Source organism: Patiria miniata, unplaced genomic scaffold (assembly GCF_015706575.1).
Source record: "Patiria miniata isolate m_02_andy unplaced genomic scaffold, ASM1570657v1 HiC_scaffold_3, whole genome shotgun sequence".
Taxonomy (NCBI): domain Eukaryota; kingdom Metazoa; phylum Echinodermata; class Asteroidea; order Valvatida; family Asterinidae; genus Patiria; species Patiria miniata.
The window spans coordinates 1,986,295-2,007,185 of record NW_024037069.1 but is presented as its reverse complement, the minus strand read 5'-3'; the positions used below and the strand labels follow the sequence as shown (position 1 = coordinate 2,007,185).

Genomic DNA, 20,891 nt, shown 5'->3' with positions numbered 1-20,891 from the left:
AGAAAATTATGCTACTGGTGTGTCTAATTTGATAAAGATTTGATTGTCCATAATTTCATCTTTGACAAGATTTTTGTTTGGTGGAATTTGGACTTTTGGTTCAAAAGTTATGACACGTTTTGTGAAGCCCTTCTGAAGCGGGTTGGTCTGATTCAATGACCTTAACACAACGACCAGTTATGTACAATACAGGTATGCATTAAAGACAATTAAACCAGAACAAAACTTTCTTTGAAACAACTGATGATAAGTATCACTTAAATTTAATAAGTGGACTATCATTGTTTCAAAGCATCATGAATTATTGACTAATAACATTGATTGTGGACTAAAGGATTATGTAAGCCTAATCCTGCCACACATGTCCTTCTTTGTGATCCACAAATACTTTCACCTGTACTGAATTCAAACCTTTCATTAGGTATGTGTGATTTCACAAATCAGACCAGCTTGGAATTTATAACCCTTCTTCAATGTACTCTATCTCTGGACAGGGTTGTCCAAATGAGATGAGATAAAAAGCATAGTGAAGAGAAGGAAAGGTACTTTGTAAAGAGGGTTAACATTATGATGAATAGGGGTGGTTTATATTCTTAATATTTTTGTTTCTAATCCTGCGTTTTTATTGACACACGCTGTAGATAATAGCCCAAAAGCTAGGGAGATGATCCTCGGTAATACTCGCACGATTCCACCGATTTTTAAACTAGACGGTCTCGTTTTTTCCACAAAATTGTGGGGGCACTTTTTATGCAAAATTCACGTAAATTTTTGAAACCCTAAACAAAATTATTGCGCCCGCTGTCGGTTTCATTGCGCCACTAATAAAACATCATTTCAGCTGGGTTTTGTTACTTTTGTAGTAGCTTCACTTCCCCCGCCAACAACTAAAACAAAATAGGCAAAATACTGACAACCTTCCAAGGATATCAAGTGTCTCACATCTTTATTTTGTCTCACATATTTATTTTGTTTAATTCCTTAGTCTTATTGACATACAAATATTTAAACCAATTCATACAAACAAATACAAAAGATTCCAAATGAGAAAAAAAGTTGGGCAGAAGGCCAATAAATTTGAGAAATTAATAATAACTTTATATCATAGATGATTATTACATAAGCAACGACTAGGCCTACATGACTGTGCACGGTAAAGCCAGGTTTTTGTATTTCGCCATTTTGTGAATAAGATTTTTAAAAGGGAAGATAAAACTGGGAATGCCCCCCCCCTACAAAAAAAAATATCCTAGATTATTTTGAAACATTTCAGGACTATATTTTGTCTAATTTAGCTATTATGTGAAAACAATAATTGATGCGAGGCAAGTTCAACACTCGATATATATTTCGTTTATCCTTTTGTGAGGTTAGTTAATTATTAATAAGAAAATGAAAAGACATGCAAAACCACAAAGAAAAACAATTGTGCATACGAAGTAAAAAATATAACAAGTGAAAAAAAAGTGCAATGAAATAAATCACAAAAGGACAAACACAAATGAAATTTGAGTGTCACTTATACCTGTTGCAATGCAATGGATAGAAGTTCCTGAACAGTTTATTCTTTAAATTTTGGATGACCCAGGACAGATCAAAGGAACATCCCTTCTCCCAGACATCTCACTGCTAAAAAGCCAGTGACAAATTATTACTCTTACAATAATATTTCAGCAAGTTTCCATTATTGTCCATTGTTAACTGTCTGTTGCAGTATCCGGTTTAAGATTATTTTAGAGGCATAAATAATTTAATGAAATCAAAATTACTTTTCATTTTATTTTAGTGTTGTTGCTTTAGTGTATAACATTAATGACGTTGCATTATGCAGTCTGATTTATCATTTCATATTGTGCAAGCTAGTTTTTTTAACTCAAGTTTCCGATGAGGGCATCCTTGTCCAGTAGAGCAGCTTCGTCATTGTCCAGTCTTGTCCAAGCTTAGTGGTCCTCATGTCCTAAACATGACAAAATAAGCAAGCAAATTAAAATAAAAACACAATAGGAAATCAAGCACTGTGGATTTTGTAGGAGGGACAAACTACAATCAGAGAAATAACAAATGATAACCCTTATACCCTGGTCTTTTTTCGTTTTTAAAGTAAACTCACCTCAAAAATCAGTAATGGCCAGGCCAGCAGACGGTGTCAGTCCATCGTCGGTCCTCCCAGCTTACGATGGCTTGAGGCAGGCTCATCCTCATCTCAGTAAGCCAATTCCCTCATCAGTCAGTGGTCCTCATTTCTCTACAAGGATTCAAATGACGAAAAAAAATCTGAAATATTATTAAGAAATATGTGCAAGGAGAAAGAAAACTTCGATTTTTACCCCACAAAGCAACACTACGCTATACCAGCACTCGTTGTGGAAGAACACAGAAAAGCGCCAATCACCAATTTTGAGTTCTGTGACGAAGAGGAAGACTACATGTAAACTAACTTCAAGAATCAGTAATGGAAGCCCAGCAAACAGGTCATCCGTCCATCTGTCGGTCCTCCTTCCTGCTTCCGGTTCCTGGAGTTTCCGTGTGATGAGGCTGTTGGAGCCTTGGAGGGTTGATTTTCGTCCAGACAAAGCAGCCTAGCTCATCCATGCAGTCTCAACATTTAGATTATCAGTTTTTTGATGAAAGCTGCAACTCTTTCCTAAGTGGACAGGGTTACGAAACCACTGGGCCTAGCCCATTTGTTACTGAAGTGAAACATTGCAAATATAGCCAATATAATTATGTCTAAGCCTACCTATAACCAGGTCATGGGTAGGACCCAATGGAAACCAAACGATTCTAGCCATGTTTCCATTATTTCCTTTTTAAAACAGACACGATTACTCATAATGTGCCGACGCTGATAATGGCAGGTTGCTTTGGAAACTGCATATAACTCGCACACTATAAACAACCATTAAAAGAAATTCACGTGACATTAAGATGACAAAATGCCATCTTATTCCTTGCCGATCCCTTCCAAATCGGACTTACATTGAACATAGTGCTATACGGAAGGAGGGTTATACACGTAGGCTAAAATCAACAAGGAAATAGCAGTTTTCTATGTTACTCTAAACCTGTCGCATATCTTGAAATGCTTTCTTTTGAAATTTACGTTAAGTACGGTATACTCGTAGCCCACAAAGATTTGATCGTGAAAGTCTATATTAGACCGATCTTTTTAACTACTGCAACGCTTTTTTTCGTTATGGTTTTCGTGTTCTCCCCTTCAATAAAACAGCACTGTCGGCCTCGTACGTTATCGCTTTACGACTTTTTAAAGCAGTGTAGTACCGTACCGGAAGTGGCTGCCGATTATAATTTGATTTTTTTTTGTTTTATTTCGGTCATTTTTCATTAGCAATTTTTTGCATGGCATAGGGCCTAGAAGTTTAGAAAATTACCGATTTTCAAATATTTATTTCTTTCGCTGCCGCTGTTAATTTTTTTTCTGTAATTTTCGTCTCTTTAATTTCGTTCTTCCGCAATCGATTTATTTTACTTTGTAGGTAAGAAAAATAACACTGATATCAAGTATTATTTCTCTAACTAACCCTGTGATTTTTTAGCCGTGTAAACTATGTTTCGTCACTTTACTTATTTGCCGCGTTGATTTTCGGTGTAATTTTCGTAATTTTCCTGTAGCTACCTGTAGAAACAAAGTGCCGTGCTGCGAGAAGAAACTCCACGTACTACGTGATTTTCGTTGTTATTTAATTTGGACCGATTTGATTTTGTTTTGATCCAATATTCCGCAAATTGAAAAGTGTCTGACGAGGGCATCTTTGTCCAGATAGAGCAGCTTCGTAATTTTCCAGTCTCATCCAAGCTTGGCGGTCCTCATCTTCTAAAACATGACAAAAGAGTAAACTAGCAAAATTTAGAATTAATATTTAAAGAGGAAATCAAGCATCGTAAGAGGTGACATAGTATTAAAGAAATAACAAATTTAAGTGTAGGCCTATCCCTGGTCTCTTTTCAAGTAAACATACCTGACCTAATGGCCAACCAAGCACGCAGAGTCAGTCAACCGTCGGTCCTCCCATCTTATGGTAGCTTGAGGCAGGCGCATCCATCTCAGTAAGACAATTCCCTTATCAGTCAGTGATCCTCATGTCTGTAAAAAGATTCAAATGACGAAAGAAAATATCCGAATTATTATTAAGAAATTATCTGAAAGGTAGAGCAAGAGGGGGGGGGGGGAAGAAATGTTCGAATTAACCCCACAAAGCAGTGCCCCACTACCAGCACTCTTTATTTGTGGGAGAACATAGAAGAGCGCCAGATCACCCATTTTGATTACTTGTTTCTGCTTATTCTTTAGGTACATGTAACTAAAAACTAACCTCAAGAATTAGTAATGGGAAGCCCAGCAAGCAGGTCATCCGTTCATCTGTCGGTCCTCCTCCCTACTTCCGGTTCCTTGGGTTTCTGTTTGATGAGGCTGTCGGAGCCCTGAAGATGTCTTGAGGCAGGCTCATCCTCATCTCAGTAGAGCAATTCCCTCATCAGTCAGTGGTCCTCACTTTGGTGAAAGGATTCAAATAACGAAAGGAAACATTAGAATTATTGAGCTGTATTCGTGCCAGGGCTCGAAAGGGGAAAGACAACATTGAATAACCCCACAAAGCAAAGCCCTGCTACCAGAACTCGTTTGTGGACGAACATAATAACAGAGTCAGATCGCCCATTTAAATTAGTTCTGTGACTTGATTGTTCCTGTTAAGAGGAGGCCTACATGTAAACTAACCACAAGAATCAGTAATGGGAAGCCCAGCAAGCAGGTCATCCGTTCATCTGTCGGTCCTCCTCCCTACTTCCGGTTCCTCGAGTTTCTGTGTAATAAGGCTGTTGGAGCCATGACGATGTCTTGAGGCAGGCTCATCAATCCCAGTAGAGCAATTCCCTCATCAGTCAGTGGTCCTCATTTTTCTGAAAGGATTCAAATGACGAAAGAAAACATTTGATTTATTGAGCTGTAACCGTGCCGGGGCTAGAAAGGGGAAAAGACAACATTGAATAACCCCACAAAGCAAAGCCCCGCTACCAGAACTCGTTGTTAGTGGACGAACATAGAAGAGCGCCAGATGGCCCATTTTGATTATAGTTCTTGATTGTTTCTGTTTAAGCAGGCTACATGTACACAAACCTGATAGTCAGTAATGGGTAGCCCAGCAAGCAGGTCATCCGTTCATCTGTCGGTCCTCCTCCCTGCTTCCAGTTCCTCGAGTTTCTGTGTGATAAGGCTGTTGGAGCCCTGATGATGTCTTGAGGCAGGCTCATCAATCTCAGTAAAGCAATTCCCTCATCAGTCAGTGGTCCTCATTTTTCTGAAAGGATACCAGAACTCTTTGTTTGTGGAAGAACATTATAACAGAGTCAGATCGCCCATTATGATGAGTTCTGGGACTTGATTGATCCTGCGAACAGGAGGCCAACATGTAAACTAACCTCAAGAATCAGTAATAGGTAGCCCAGCAAGCAGGTCATCCGTTCATCTGTCGGTCCTCCTCCCTACTTCCAGTTCCTCGAGTTTCTGTGTGATGAGGCTGTTGGAGCCTTGGAGGGTTGATTTTTGTCCAGACAAAGCAGCCTAGCTCATCCATGCAGTCTCAACTTTTAGATCATCAGTTTCTTTGATGGAAGCTGCAACTCTTTCCTAAGTGGACAGTGGTACGAAAACACTGGGCCTAGCCCATTTGTTACTGAAGTGAAACATTCCAAAGCATTATGTCTAAGCCTACCTGTAATAAGGCCACTTGTTACCAAATAGAAACTAAACGATTCTACCCATGTTTCCACTATTTACTTTTAAAAACAGACATGATCTTTTTTGTCATAATGCACACGAACATGTGCCGACGCCGATAATAATTTGTAGGTTGCCAATAAGTTGTAGCCTTTCACAATGTACTTTTTTTGGTGGGGGGGGGGCAATTAGGTCTTTTTGAAGGCACTTCTCGACAATGCCAACAATTTTGATGTTTTTTTAAATGCCGCTGTATATAACTGAAATTCAGTCACTTTCTAGACAGATATTTTGTTCATAATGGTGTTTTTTTTCCCTCGTAATTTCGTCAATTTCATTTTCTTTTGCTGCCGTCATTTTCCCACCGTTTGCCAAAATTCGCTTTCCGACTGATGTTTTCATCGCGTTATTTTCATCATTTTCCTAGCGTGTAGGCCTACACGTAGAAAGCGGAGTGAGTTTTATTTTATTTTCGGGAAAAAAAATCGCTTACGACGGTGATTTTCGCTACAATTTATTTTGGACCGATTTGAATTTTGTTTTCAGTTTTCGTCAGACGCGTAGTCAAGTAAATATCCGGGTAGGTATTGCAGTAAAGGTAAAAAATAACACCGATTTCAGGTATTATTTATTCCAATACTGCCTAACATTTTAAAGTTGATTTCGTATTTTCGTTAATTTGAGGTTTGCCGCTTCAAAACCGTAACATTTTTTGCCCGACGTATTGCAGTTGAGAAAAAAACACACTGATTTCAAGTATTATTCCTTTCAACATTTGCTTCGATTTTACTTAACGATTTGACATTTTCGTAGTCGCAACGATTAATTTAATTTAAAAACTTGTATTTTTGTCTATTGTCAAAGACAACAGACGGATACCATTACAAAAAAATCGCACCACACAGAGAGCAATGCACACAAAGGCAAAAAATCAAACATGCAACATTTACAATGAAACAAAATACAATCTACTTTTGAGTTTTTTCCCCCAAAAGTCATTCTCTCTGTAAGCATTTTTTTTAACTCACAGATAAGTTTATCTTTAAATACTTAATAATGAACCGAGCTTAAAAGCTCTTCACAGAATAAAAATGTCTTTTATATAAAGTTATGCAAAGTATAATTAACCAAAGTTATGACTTTTGATTTTACTACGATTATTAAAATGTGGTCAACTGTCAACTGTGCCCTCACTGCTCACAGACTAGCGAAGTATAGACAATGCGGCGCTTTTACAGACGCTGTTAATCCCAGATTTTTTGACCTTTTAGTGTTACTATAAGAGCGTATTTGTCACCTTAACAGAGAGCTCATTTAGGAATTAGTGTTATTTATTAACCAACAGTTTTCTCTGTATGGCTATTTAAGTATAGTAACGTCCTTCCGTGTTTTTGTTAAATGGTTTAAGTTTTAATGTTCAAGTTCTTCTGAAGGAAGGGGCCTCTTGGAAATCGGCGCTAAAATGCACCGAAGAGGGTATCCCTTACAAGTGACACTGCACCAGGCATGGTCACTGTCAATTGCCGATGGCCTAGATTTTATGAATCTTGTTTGCTCTTTAACATTTTAGAAAATTACATTTTAAGAAATTATATCGTCGTTGGTGGACAACGCACCAGGCATTGCCACTTTCTGTAGTTGTTTTACTAACTTTGTTTAATTATTGTTTTGAGTTGGGCAAAGTACCAGCCAATGTCCGTATAGAGGGCAGCATTCCAGTTGATGATCGATAAAACATCACAAAATGACTCTCAATCAATTACAAAAGCGACTTTAAATTTGCGAGTGAAGTTTCTTAATAGCAAAAATAAAATAAAATACACCAGTACTTTCAAGTTTAGGGGGACAGTGTTATTCATTAGACAGATTTTCGTTTGCATTAAGTTAAAGGGAATGTACATCATTGGCTTTTGCTGTAATTTTCAGAAATGAACTATTTGAGGGGTTAATATAATAGATCGAATATTGTTTACACTGAAATTTTTGAAGTTTTGTGCTCGAAAAGGTTGGAAAAAACCAAGAAAAACAAAAATGTTCAAGTAGTCTGGTTCCCTGACTCCACAAAAGATAAAATGGATCAATTTATAGATGATGGAAAATTGTAAGGCAAGGGAACCAGTCTAGCTGGCCTGCACCCGTTCATGAACATGTAACCAATAGCAAACAAAATTTGGACTGAAAAAATGGTAAATTTGGAACAGTAGTTGAAAAATGGTTAGGTTTTTCCAACGCTGGTCGGCCGACCACCGTTGGAAATGTGTACAAAAATACCATTCTCTTGAAAATGACTTCACACCAGGTGCCATAATTTTACAAGATGCTTGAGACTGTCATTTACCAACATCCTAGTAAGGTATTTCGTAAAATTTTGGTAGTTTTATTTTTCGATGTTTGCAAATGTTGTATATTCCCTTTAATGTTATTTTTATACTTTTTTTTTTTTTTTTATAGAAAACTTCTAAAACTCCCCATCGCACTGCCTGCAGGCTCAATGTGCGCATGCTCGCAGCGGGCTATGCTTGCTCCCTAATTTTCGTTTGCTTCATTTTCCCTTACACTGCTTAATTTCACTTTGCTAAACAGTTCCCTAGATTTTATCACTCCGAAGTATGGTACACGAAATCGCGCGATTACGCAGGTACGCGGATATGCGGATATGCGGATACAAGGCCGGGTACGTGGGTACGAAGACCAAGAGGAGATGAACATAATTGTTCTTATTTAGGGCCTACTACTATGCATATGACAATCGCAACGTACGTACGTGATACATTTAATTTATCACATACGTACGTGATAATATAATATTACGTACTAACGCAATATTAGTACCCGATAAATAAGTACATATTACGTACGTACGTGTATTGCATATATAAGTGATAACACGTGTATCCTTAAACGAGTATACATTGTGTATACGTACTTAATAATTATCACGTGGGCCCTACGTACGTAATAATTATCACGTGGGCCCTACGTGATAATATTACCTACGTACGTGATAATATTCAAGTACGTGCGTGAGTTACGTACGTACGTACGTACGTGACAATACGTAATAGTATTATGGGAAAAAACCCAAATAACTCCCATGTCCCTTCACGGTCTTCGTACCAAACCGTCTCCGGTCTAGCCAAAAAAACACACACGAGCTTGCCGAACATTACGTATGAATATGCCTTATTGTCGAACGGAAAAGCGATAGAACGCGGTGCGGCGGTTTCTAAACGCGTATGAGAATATTTCGCCGAATTTAAATGCCTATAACATTATCCTAACACTCCTACAGATCCTACAGCTGCTTTGCTTTGCGGATGCTGCATAATGCACGCCTGCAGCGTCTGCACTCCTCCCAACTTGACCTACACAAAAACCTAATTAATTGTTTGCATCACTTGCACCAACGTTTTGCCCAGAATGTTGATTAGGTTTTATATTGTTTCAATTTATTTTTTAGTTTCTGAGACTGAGGTGGAGAACGTCTTTTAACCAGAAAGGGAGTTAAATAAAACCTGCAAGTCAATGAGACAATGAAGGAGACACTGTCACAGGTTTATCATTGAAAATACTGGTGTAAATTGGCGAGTTTAATTATTCAGGGACAGCAATTTGAAAAAAAAACTTCCACTGGAATGCTACCCTTCAACTGTTCCACGTGCGAACGCAATGTCACTGCACGTATCAAATTCCTATGCAAATTAACTCACGTGCGAACACAATGTCACTGGACGTGTCTGACGAATTCTTTCGAAATTGTATTTTCTCCCCACGTGCGAACACAATGTCACTGCACATTTCAGACGAATTTCTATGCAAATGTTATACTCAACGTGCGAACGCAATGTCACTGCACGTATTTTATAAATTCCTATATGCAAATTTACACACGTGGGAACACAATGTCACTGCATGTGACAAATTCCTATTGGCATTGCATTATTATTGAATAAAATAATAATTTTCGTTCAACCTTAATTCTGCTGTAATTTATCTTCCATGTAAACTTTTTTTTAACATCCAATGAAATTTTAAGGAGTTATCTGTTTCAGGTGACAAAACTCTCTACTTTTACCAGAGCTTCCTAAAAAATTTTTAAAGCATTTTACTGCCTTGAAATGAAGTAATTTATCCGCTCAGCCAGGAAACAATTCCTGGCCGGCCAGGGGCTTCTTGTTTGCAGTCTCAAACTTTATATCTAAACTGCTTCGGATTAACGGAGCCTATAGCCACGCCCCATTTTATTTACAAACGTGCGAACGCAATGTCACTGCACGCGTCTGCTAGTCGAATTTCTATGCAAATTAAACGTGCGAACACAATGTCACTGCACGTACCAAATCCTACAAAAAAAAATTATCATTCGTGCGAACACAATGTCACTGCACGCGTGAGACGAATCCCTAATCGCTTATTATTGCTTATCCCCAAGTTATACTTTATACACAAATAAAGGCCTTACACTTACTTAAAGTGGCCCTAGATTTTGTAGGAGAACCTTATACACATGTACATTAATCAGAGACATGTAACGTACCTCTTTCTACTCTTGAAGACATTGCCCCTCTTGGTGTTGATCGGAGTAAATGGTAACGATGTCTTCGTTAATACAATATAAATTAGACACAATGTGCACGTTCAATTAGAATAAACAATTTTGTACAGAGCCAAAATGATAATTTTGAGCAGTGTAATGAGTTGCATGCAGTGAGCGTGAGGAGCACAACGACAGTAATGAAGGCCTAGCCCAGCACCGAAACAACAGCTTAAAGGGAATATACATCATTTGCTTTTGCTGTAATTTTCAGAAATGGATGGAATTGGGGGGTTGGAAATATAAAGCAAATATAGTTACACTGACTTTTTGGAGGTTTTGGGTTCGAAAATGCTATAAAAACCAAGAAAAACGATCATTTTCCTGTAGTCTGGTTCCCTGACTCCATATAAGAAGAAACAGAGCAGTTTACATACATTGGGGAATTGTAAGGTCAGGGAACCAGTCTAGCTGGCTCGTACCCGTTCATAGGTTTGTAATCGATTGCAAACAAGTACAATGGTCAATTGGGGCCAGTATTTGAAAAAAAGCCAGTTGTTTCCAACGCTGATCGGCCGATCAGCGTTGGAAACTGATACAAAAATACCACTTTTCTTGAAAATGACAGTATACCAGGTGCCATAATTTTACAGGATGCTTTAGACTGTCATTTACCAACATCCTATTAAGGTATTTCGCAAAAACTTGGTAGTTTTATTTTTCGATGTTTGCAAATGTTGTATATTCCCTTTAAGATAAAGCCCGTGCACGCTAGGTCGCTGTACCATGGTGATCAGCGAGGCATGAATGTAACAATAGAGCTGGAGTCTGCGAGTGGAAATCTTCTAAACACGTTATTTGCATAATGTGCATTCAGCACAAGCCTGGGTTAGAAATAATGACGGATAGAATGCTAATGACGTAATCCCGATGGGCGATTACATTTTGGTCACGAGACTTACTTAGAGGGGTGGCACAGTTTCATACTGATCAACTTGAGTTGAAACAATTGCCTGTTTAAATAAATCTGTGAAGGACGAAAACAAAATGTACTGCACCCACTTTTGGGGGTTGAATTTTTGGACTGACCGGTTACAGTCGCGTCACCGGGGCACTTGCTCAATAAAAGGCATCTTCTGTTGGTGTAGCAGCATATCCAGCTTTTTTTTGGGGGGGGGGGCACATCCGTGCTGAACTTGATGTCGACATGTTTTTTTTCACCGGACACTTGGCCTCCGTAAAATCAAATGGGGGGAGGGGGGGGGGCTGGGCTGGTACCAAGTTTACAAAAATTGGAGCGCTCTTCGAAACCGGCCATTTTATTCTGGTTCTGTATCTGGTGGAATATACTACATGCATAATCTCATCAGTAGGGATGTAATATGCAGACGCCATGGTGACCGAGCAGATATTTACATGAAGTTGTAGCGTTTTCAGATTATCAATGCTCAATTATCAATTCGTCTTAAGTTTTAGTTAATTATCACACTTTAATTATCAATGTTCCTTTTGAACTTTTTAATGATTAATTCTCTTGAATGCATTACTCATTGTTCTCCTTGTATACACATACACCCACACAGTACCTATGCAATGTGTAGTCCCTATACTTTTATACAGAGCAAATGACCTTCACTGCCCACACACAAGTCTTTGGTCACTAAACCAAGTTACTTTCAAGATCATTGTTTTAAGAAAGTATATTACTCATTCCTCGTCATTTTCTGAGACTCAAGGAAACCACGATATGACTAAGTTTCCCCATTCTTAAGTATTTCTTATTATTCTCAAAACTTCCTGTTTCCACCAGTATATAAGTGCTGCTCCACCAGCAGTATCTCATTCTGTTTCATTCTGTTTCAATTCCAATTCTGTTCCATTTCTATTCTAGTCTTTTTTCAGTTCACCCAGTTCTCTTTGTCTCAGTTCACTGTAACCAGTTCAATCAATATTGTTGTGGAATAAACAGTCACGGTAAACACAGTCCTCAACCAAATTGTGTATCGACCTATCCATTCCCCAACAAAGTGGGCCCCCTGATACAGAAATTCTGACTTGAAAATTCCAATGCTTGGTGCTTGACGTATTTCCGGTTGAAATTTTATAATATGCCCATTTTCAAGGCCCATTGTAGAGGTTTTAGGGCTCGGGTTTTCATATTCCCCGCTTATATCAGAACTCTCAGGCTATACCATTTTGGGAAAACAAATTATCCGAGACTTTAGAGCCAGTTTTGTTTTTATATATCTCGAGGGGGCCGGCACATTTTATGCTCAAGGGGGGCACATTATGTCCGCAGGAGGGGCACTTGGGAAACACGGCCGTTTCAAACGCAGCGCTTACAGAAAAAGTGCGCCCTCTGTTGGTTGAAACGCTCCAACTGAGAAAACGGCAGTTATGGAGCCGACGGCTCTTTGCTGTTACCGCGTCGGTACTTTTTTCGTCGGGATGCAAATTTTGACCTACGCGATTTCTGGCTGCCTGATTGGTTGAGAGAACCTAATTGAATATGCAACATTTAAATATACTCATGTTTAATGAATTTTTGGGGTCAATCTAGTTTACATAAACGAAGCGTGGTCACATGGGTACAAATTCCTCAATGTGGCGGTTTCCAGAAACGAATAACTCCGGACAGAAATCTGTCCCAGAAATACGAGTTTTAAACAGGTTTCTGGATTTTTCACAAATCCCCAGAGCGAGTGCAGTGGTAAACCAAGACATCATCGTGACTTACAAGAGAAAGTAAGTGTGGGCAATGAACAGTTTTTGAGAAAATTTCGGTTAAAAAAACTCGATTGTTCCTAACCACTTGTGCGCTGCACGTGTACCGTGCATTGTGTACATTGTACATGTACACGTACAAATGTGTGTACGTTGATGTACATGTACATGTACATGTACGTATACGTCGCAGGCATACGCACCCATGCGTGCGTGCGAAAGTACATGTACATGTATGTATACATGTACAATGTTTAAATTACATGCATGTTTTACACGCATAGGGTGATACTAGTACTAGTAGTAGGCCTAGCTAGTACTACATAGGCTGTCGACTGTTTTCCTTGGTTTCATTTCTTGAATTAATTTAAAGACATTCTGTAATGACTTGTACAATTGTGGGTACAACATAAGTATTAAATAAAGACATAGGGCCGACAGGCCCTACTCATTAAAAACTTTCCAAACTTCTCATTTCAAAGGTAATAGGCCTTTTTAATAATATATCGATACGCTACATGTACAGTACACAAACATGATCTAATATTTACATGAACAGGGCCCGATTTCATGGCGCTGCTTACAGCAGAATCCTGCGCTTACGATCACCATTCTGTGCTAACCGTGCTAGTGGAAAAATTATGCGCTAACCCCGTAAGCACAGAATCCTTAGTTACGAGATGTACGCATGCGCATAAGCCAAAATTCCTCGCTAACCCGTGAAATACGATTTAACGTAAGCACAGAATTTTTTGCTACTTTTTTTTAAGCGCCCATTTTCGCTTGCGGTAAGCAGAGCCATGAAATTGGCCCTGCCTTCTTACTCCTCCATGGCTAGCTCTACTGAGTGGAGCGTTGAATTACGGGTACCCTCGTTTGTATGGAGGAGTACCCGTAATTCAACGCTCCACTCAGTAGAGCTACTCCATGGCATGAGTTGATACTGATAGAGTAACATTAGAACCTTACAATTACATGCATGTGCATTTTATTTTGTTTTCAATGCCACAAATGAGATTTTAACACACACCTTAAACACATTTCAAGGTCTACATTTTTGTAGCTGTTGACCCTGATATTTTGTACCTGAAAAATGTATGTTTACACGCATAGCTAGCTAAGCTACCAGGAGTAGGCCTAGTACCATACATAGCTTGTTGACTGTCATTAGTTAAATTTCTTGAATTAATTTGAAGACAATCTGTTATGTAAAATTGTGGGTACAAACTTAAGTATTAAATAAATATATATACTCATTAAAAACTTTCTAACCTTCTCATTCCAAAGGCCATTTTAATAATATACATGTACACAAACATGATCTAATATTTACACGAACAGGGCCCAATTTCATGGCGCTGCCAACCACAGAATTCCGCGCTGACCATCACCATTCTGTGCTAACCGTGCTAGCGGAAAAATTATGCGCTAACCCCGTAACAAAGAATCCTTAGTTATGGGATGTGTGCATGTGCATACATGTAAGCCAAAATTCCTTGTTTACCTGTGAAATAGGATTTGCCGTAAACACAGAATTTTTTGCTACCGTAAGCGCCCATTTTTTGCTTGCGGTAAGCAGCGCCATGAAATTGGGCCCTGTCTTCTTACTCCTCCATGAGTTGATAGAGTAACATTAGAACCTTACATGCATGGGAATTTTTTGTTTTTCAATGCCACAAATGAGATTTCAACACACGCCTTAAACACATTTCAAGGTCTACATTTTTGTAGCTGTTGACCCTGATTTTCTGTACCTGAAAAAAATCTTGTGTACATATTTTTCCTAAGCCTATAGTTTCCGTTTAATTATTTACAAACCGTTGCCTAGTAATCAAATGATACATATAAAAATCACTCTTCTTTGCAGGTCTTCTTGACACAAGCTGCTCGAATTTCTGGAGTGGTGGTTGTATGGTGACGTCTCATGACGCTGAGAAGTTTCTGCAGTGGATCCTGCATCCCTTGAACTACCCTCCCTGACCGGTTGAACTCTGTATGCACCAATTCACCTCCCTGCTCATTTAAAAGACCAAACCCAACCTTGAACATTCGGAGCTGATCTACGGCATGGTCTTCCAAAAGATGCATTTTGGGACTGATGTTTGCCTTGGGGAAGTGGGCCCTGAAACACCGCATGAAGTTTTTGATGCTGATGTCTGCAGATGTAAGTAAATTTATTGTAAATTAATCAATCCAATTCATTAAACATATTGGAAAACAATGTTTCATAATATGGGAATGTGTACAGTACCGATTTGCTGGATTCCATCATCTGTCAGGGGATTGGAATGGTTGATGCCATGATGAACGTCGGCAAATTGCAGCAACACCTCTTCAAATTTCTTGCTGATTACTGCTGCCTCTCGCTCTAACCTATTCAAAGCAGCTATGGAAATGTCTTCTGATTTGGCATTAGCAATCACTGATCGTGGAACTGACGTCAAGTCAGTTATGACTTTCACCTGTTGGGGGGGAAAACCAAACCATTGAGTCAAAAGATTTGAATTAGTAATTAACAAAATATAGTGACATTGTACTACAATGTATATATCTACAGCTGGCAACATGTTCATGTGATTTACCTGGCAACACTTATGCACGTGATTCCCCACGAATGATTTACCATGGTACGCTTGTCTGCAAACGTTGTGCTTTTGCAGTACTGTGTCAAGACCACAGGCTACTGGTCCCGTACCAAAGGGAAGGTCGACAGCTGCAGCACGAGATTCCTTAAGAGGAGAAGAAAATAGAGAGATTTTATGTTAATTTTTTTGTTTAAGTATGAGCTATGTTAGTCATCTAAGCATGCAAGCACTGCAACAGTCGTACATGTTATCAGACTCTTTACCAATTCGGTGATATCAGTGTGTAGCTGCCCAGCTTTACATATCATCTCCCTGTATTCGCCATGTATTTGTTGTGCCTGTTGTGCCTGTGGATGACTTTGCAGTTGAAAAAGGGGCAGTTCCTCTTCTAATTCTTCAAGGCTTTCTCTTTTCTGTAGAAGTTGGTGTTGTAGTTCCTGCTGCCTCCTTACTTCTGCAACTACTGCTTGGTCGAAGTTAAATTCATCATCATCATCATCTTCATCTGCTCCCTCTACTCGTAGCTTGAACAACCTGACGTCTAGGCTGTGGCAATCGGACTCCAGGAGGTCATAGATCTTCTTGAAGATGCCGAGCGAAATGTGGAGACTTGGCAGGATTACCTTCAAAACACATGGTACGAGACACGTTATGTATTGTATACGAGTCATGTACATGTACACATAAGCACATATACATGTATATGTACCACACATGCAAAAGATTACTTACGTGGTCAATTTCGATTGGCAGTTTTGGAGTGTCGACAATGCTAAAGGAAACGTCTTTGGCCTTCTTTCGTCTGCTTCCATCATCTACAAATTTGTTGTAGTGATGCTGGATTTGGTCGAGTGTTCTCTTGGTGGAAGAACCCCTCTCAGCTATGGGCACCTGCATTGTATCCTTACTGGCTAAGCAGTAAATACAGCAGTATCGTGCTAGGAAAGAATTGACAAAGCCAATCAATTATCTAATGTTGCCCCTCACCTAGATTTTTTCTGCAAACCTCATAGAGTACTGAGTACACAGTGCTTGTAACTTTGCAAAGCTATGCATAACTAGGACAACATTATTATAAACCTAACCAAAAAAGACATAAGTACCATTGGGTCCATTTGTGCCATACAACTTGGACAGGAGTTCATAATCACCGAAGCAGAGCAAGCGAATCGTTCGTCCTCTGTTCATCATGTTCAGGGAAGAAAGAAACAGCAGAGAATAAGAGTTTCACAAATAATATGCATATACAAGCTTTTGAGCAATAAACGTGGTAATTTTAATTTGTTTATGTTTAAGATTAAGTAACATATACGTTTTCCTTTTTAAATTTTTGCTCACCTCCATTGTTGTTTAGAAAGCGTGGTGATCTGGCTTATGATTTTGGGAAGTGTTCTCTTCAAATTTTGAGATGTGTCGCTCCCTTCAAAGCACGCGAATACCACCGTGTTTTGGAGGCTGTTTGGATGGTTCACGTTAACTATTTGATAAGCCATCTTAAACGAAGAGCCACCTTTGTCACCTCCAATTTTGACCCAAATTTCGTTTGGTGGGATGACACCACTATGCCAGGTCAGTGAATTGCACCTATAAAAAAACATGTATATATTTGTAAATGCCACATTTTGTCCATTTAAATTGAAATTTATAACATATTTTTTGATTTACAGGTGAAGTACTTACTCCTCAAGTCCGTCCAGATAATCCAGCACCATCATGCTGAGGTTGTTCACAGTGACATATGGCACCATTCTACCCTCAAACCCATGAGACCCATCAGACTTGGCACTTGGGAACATGAGCTCTACGAGTTCTCCCTCAAGGTAGTCTTTCAGAAGACGTTTCTGCTGTGTCCTCATTGATCGTTCTGATGCGATGGCGGGACCTACATATCTGTTTTGGTTATAAATTATCATGAACATTGAATTCATCTCATAAAATGTTTTAATCGAAAGCGTTAATAATTTTCAAAAATGTATTTAACTAAAATACCTGCGCAGTTTTCTCAATTGCTCCCATGCAAGATTGCAGTCCCGCATCATCGCCAGAGACCGGTTCACTGGTGGCACAGTTGGTTTACATGACGGGGGACTCGGTGTACTTTCAGGTTTTTTTGGTGCTGAGCATTGTTCCTTTGTACTTTGCGGGGCAGGGGATGAGACTTGATGAACATGTGCTGGCTAAAATTCAACATAGAAAATACACCATAATTGTAAAAAAAAGTACAATGAGCTATATTGATTGTATTGTATATAATGTATATACATGTATGTAAATAAGTAAATATTAAGTTAAACAAGTATCTTGGCCCAATTTCATGGCACTGCTTACTGCATGCTCATCAGCAACATTTCCTTTTTAACCCATAAAATACGCTTAAACTTGGAATTTTCTGCTGCCGTAAGCACCGATTTGTAGCCAACAGTTAACAGTGCCAAGAAATTGGGCCCATGTCACTGTAAATATTAGAGAGGGGATGTGCGGCAAAATCAATGAACTTGTAACAATCAGATCGTTTTTTATTGTGTAGAGTTAAGGCACATGATATGTATTTTATCATTTTAATGTTACAATACAAAGGTTAAACTTGATTTGTCAGGAACAGTGCAATTTAGGTTTTAATTGTAAGATGGTCATTTAGAATAGTTTCAGTTCTAATATTATTTATTTAATGGATTGAGCTAGAGGGATATTGATACCATTATTTTTCACTTGTTTATTATGATCTTACTAATCTTACCCGTCCGCCTGTGTTTAGAGTAGCTGCTCTGTTTGACTGTTGTAATTTCAACCATGTCCATCTGTCTGTCGCTCTTTCTATTTCATAAGGGATTGGCTGTCCCTTTGGGTGTTTGAGGGCCTCTTGTCGTAGGATCCTAGCAGCATTTGATATGGATGACTTTTGTTGATTTGTACTATTATCTACAATAGGCCTATTCGTACTTGAAAAACAAGTGCCTCTTCCCTTTGTTGATGGAGTAGAACAAAGTACACAATCATGTGCTGTGAGTTGACGGAGTTTTCCTATTTTACTACACTTGGAACAAATCAAATTCAAATTGTTCAGCTGCACTGTAAGAATACGCGAGCTAAGAGATACTTCTCTGAAATTGAAACTTGCTTTACACACTGGACATGGTACCTGAGACAAGTTCTTGAACTGAAAGTACTTTGTTAAACAGCTGACACAAAAGTTATGTTCACATGGAGACTGTACACATGGTGAAGCCAATAAACAGAGACAGAGTGGACAGGTAAATAAGGAGTGTTCATCCTCTCTTCCAAGTATCTCCAGGTGGGGATCTGACTCAATTGTAGTATTAACAATGTTGGTGAAAATATTGCTGGTCTCAGGGGTTATGGCAAAAGGCAAAACTTCAGAAGAAGAGGATGATTTTCCAATGACTCGTTGACACTTTTTTGGACGACCTGGCCTTGAAGACAGTAGAAATCTCTCACAAATTGTACAGTTTCCAGATCTCTGGTGCTTTATCCAGTCAATATGTTCATATGCAACACTGTCACTTTTGTAATCCTGTGTTTGTGCCTTGTAGTGCCTTATCTTTCTTGCACACTTTTCACAAAGTGCTTTAGGATGTTGATCACAGTTATCGCTCCAAGTGTTAATGTCAAATACAGCCAGTATTTCCTTACGATTGTCTGCAGACAAGGTTGGCAATCTATAGCCTTTGTTTATGTCTGTTCTTGCACCACAAACTCTACATAATTTTGTAAGTACGTTTTTGTGATAGTCAAAAGTTAAAGCTCGGAACATTGTACTGTAGCTAAGTTATATAATAAATAAAATACCTGATCAACCAAGTGCGAACTGTGCGTCGATCATCATTTTGCTTCTGTATCTTGTGTTGATAAAATATTTGGGGGTTTGGACAACTCGACCGTTTGCCAACTAGACTCGGGACAACTCGACCGTTGAGACATCATCGATGTCCGTGTGCTTTGTGCCGCGCGCGACGTCGCGCCACCGAGCCTAGCCGCGCCGTCGCGGGCAGCTCCGGCCCCACGACCCCGGCCCCACGCACGGTCATCATAAAGATGACATACCCTCAACGCAGCACACGCAAATACTACGCACTCCGATCCGTTACCCACATTCAAGTACAAGTACATGTACGTGTACAACATCTCGCATATATTCGAGTTGATTCCATGTCAAAGTCGACTTGTCTCAGCGGTCCGTTGTCTCAACGATCGAGTTCTCAACGGTCGAGTTGTCCCGAGTCGAGTTGATAAACGGTCGAGTTGTCTGACATCCTGCACGAATATACTGGCTATCTGACAACTCGTATTTCGCGGGCTTTGCGTACGCTCTCAAAAGCAGACGACCCATATTTAGTTCCCCCAAAACTCGATTATATTGGGAATTTGAGCCATTGCCCACACACAAAAGTAAGTTAAAAGTACGAAACATTTAGTTTTTCTCAAAATAATTGACTTCTTGTAGAGATAAAAATTAAAAAAAAAACAATAAACAGGAATTTTACTTCGAGATGGAAACATGACGGACATTATAGTTCCGTCATAATTTTTCATCAAAAAATCATGACACAGACCCTTATTTTATTTACATTTTTTTATTTGATAATCGCAACTTATAGAAATTGTATTTGTACATTGATATTTGATGGAGGATATAATAGTTTAGGACACTGAGGGTTGATATCTTGTCATTATTTGATTTTATGAGCGACGGAATTCCTGGCGGCGCGCCGCCATGTTTTTCTTGACTGGCTGCGTGACGTCACGCTTCATTATTGGGGTAGCGAAACAAAAACAAACAAACAGTAGAGAGTTTATTTACGCACGGTCTATGGGGTTGAAACGGCCGTGGAAAATCTAAAGGGGGGGGGGGGGGGGGGGGGGAGTGCCACCCCGGTTTCGCCGCTCCTGGGCCCAAACTAGGGACAACTAAGACGTACTAAATAATTTATTTCACGACACTGTCGATAATCGCAATTTTTTTCTACAACATCGTTTTTTTTCGCGACATGAAATTCACGATGAAATGTATGGCGGTGTACGATAATGATCATCGGGAATGCAACGAAATAAACGGAGTTTTTTTTCTAATAAAGGTATACGGTGTGTGGGTGGACTATGATTGACTGATCCAGTAAGCACCGCCCCATGGTGTTCTGACCAATCACAGCCGTGACTTATATGTCCGACGTGCTCGCACAAAAGTCACGCGCGTATGATGCGCGCGGCAGGAAAATGCAGTGTGGCATTGGTAGGAGCACGTGTTAATTTGCCCAGTGCGCAGTGGGCGGGGTTTACTCATAGAGTTATATTA

General features: G+C 39.3%; 1 protein-coding gene and 1 long non-coding RNA gene across 3 annotated transcripts; both read right to left on the bottom strand.

Moving 5' to 3' along the window:
- Positions 1–922: 922 nt before the first annotated feature.
- On the bottom strand, positions 923–10,503 carry LOC119738173. 2 transcript variants are annotated; one of them, XR_005272434.1, is made up of 3 exons: positions 10,275–10,503; positions 2,111–2,245; positions 923–1,957 (listed from the first exon to the last, which is right to left on the bottom strand). It is a non-coding gene; the product is annotated as an uncharacterized LOC119738173 (long non-coding RNA). The 2 variants fall into 2 exon arrangements; XR_005272435.1 differs by lacking the exon at positions 10,275–10,503 and adding an exon at positions 2,439–3,971.
- Positions 10,504–14,846: 4,343 nt separating this feature from the next.
- LOC119738070 lies at positions 14,847–16,251 on the bottom strand. The gene is made up of 4 exons (XM_038212796.1): positions 15,844–16,251; positions 15,578–15,724; positions 15,247–15,457; positions 14,847–15,151 (listed from the first exon to the last, which is right to left on the bottom strand). The coding sequence occupies exons 1-4, from the start codon at positions 16,249–16,251 to the stop codon at positions 14,847–14,849; spliced, it is 1,071 nt and encodes a 356-aa protein (XP_038068724.1).
- Between the last annotated feature and the right edge of the window lie 4,640 nt (positions 16,252–20,891).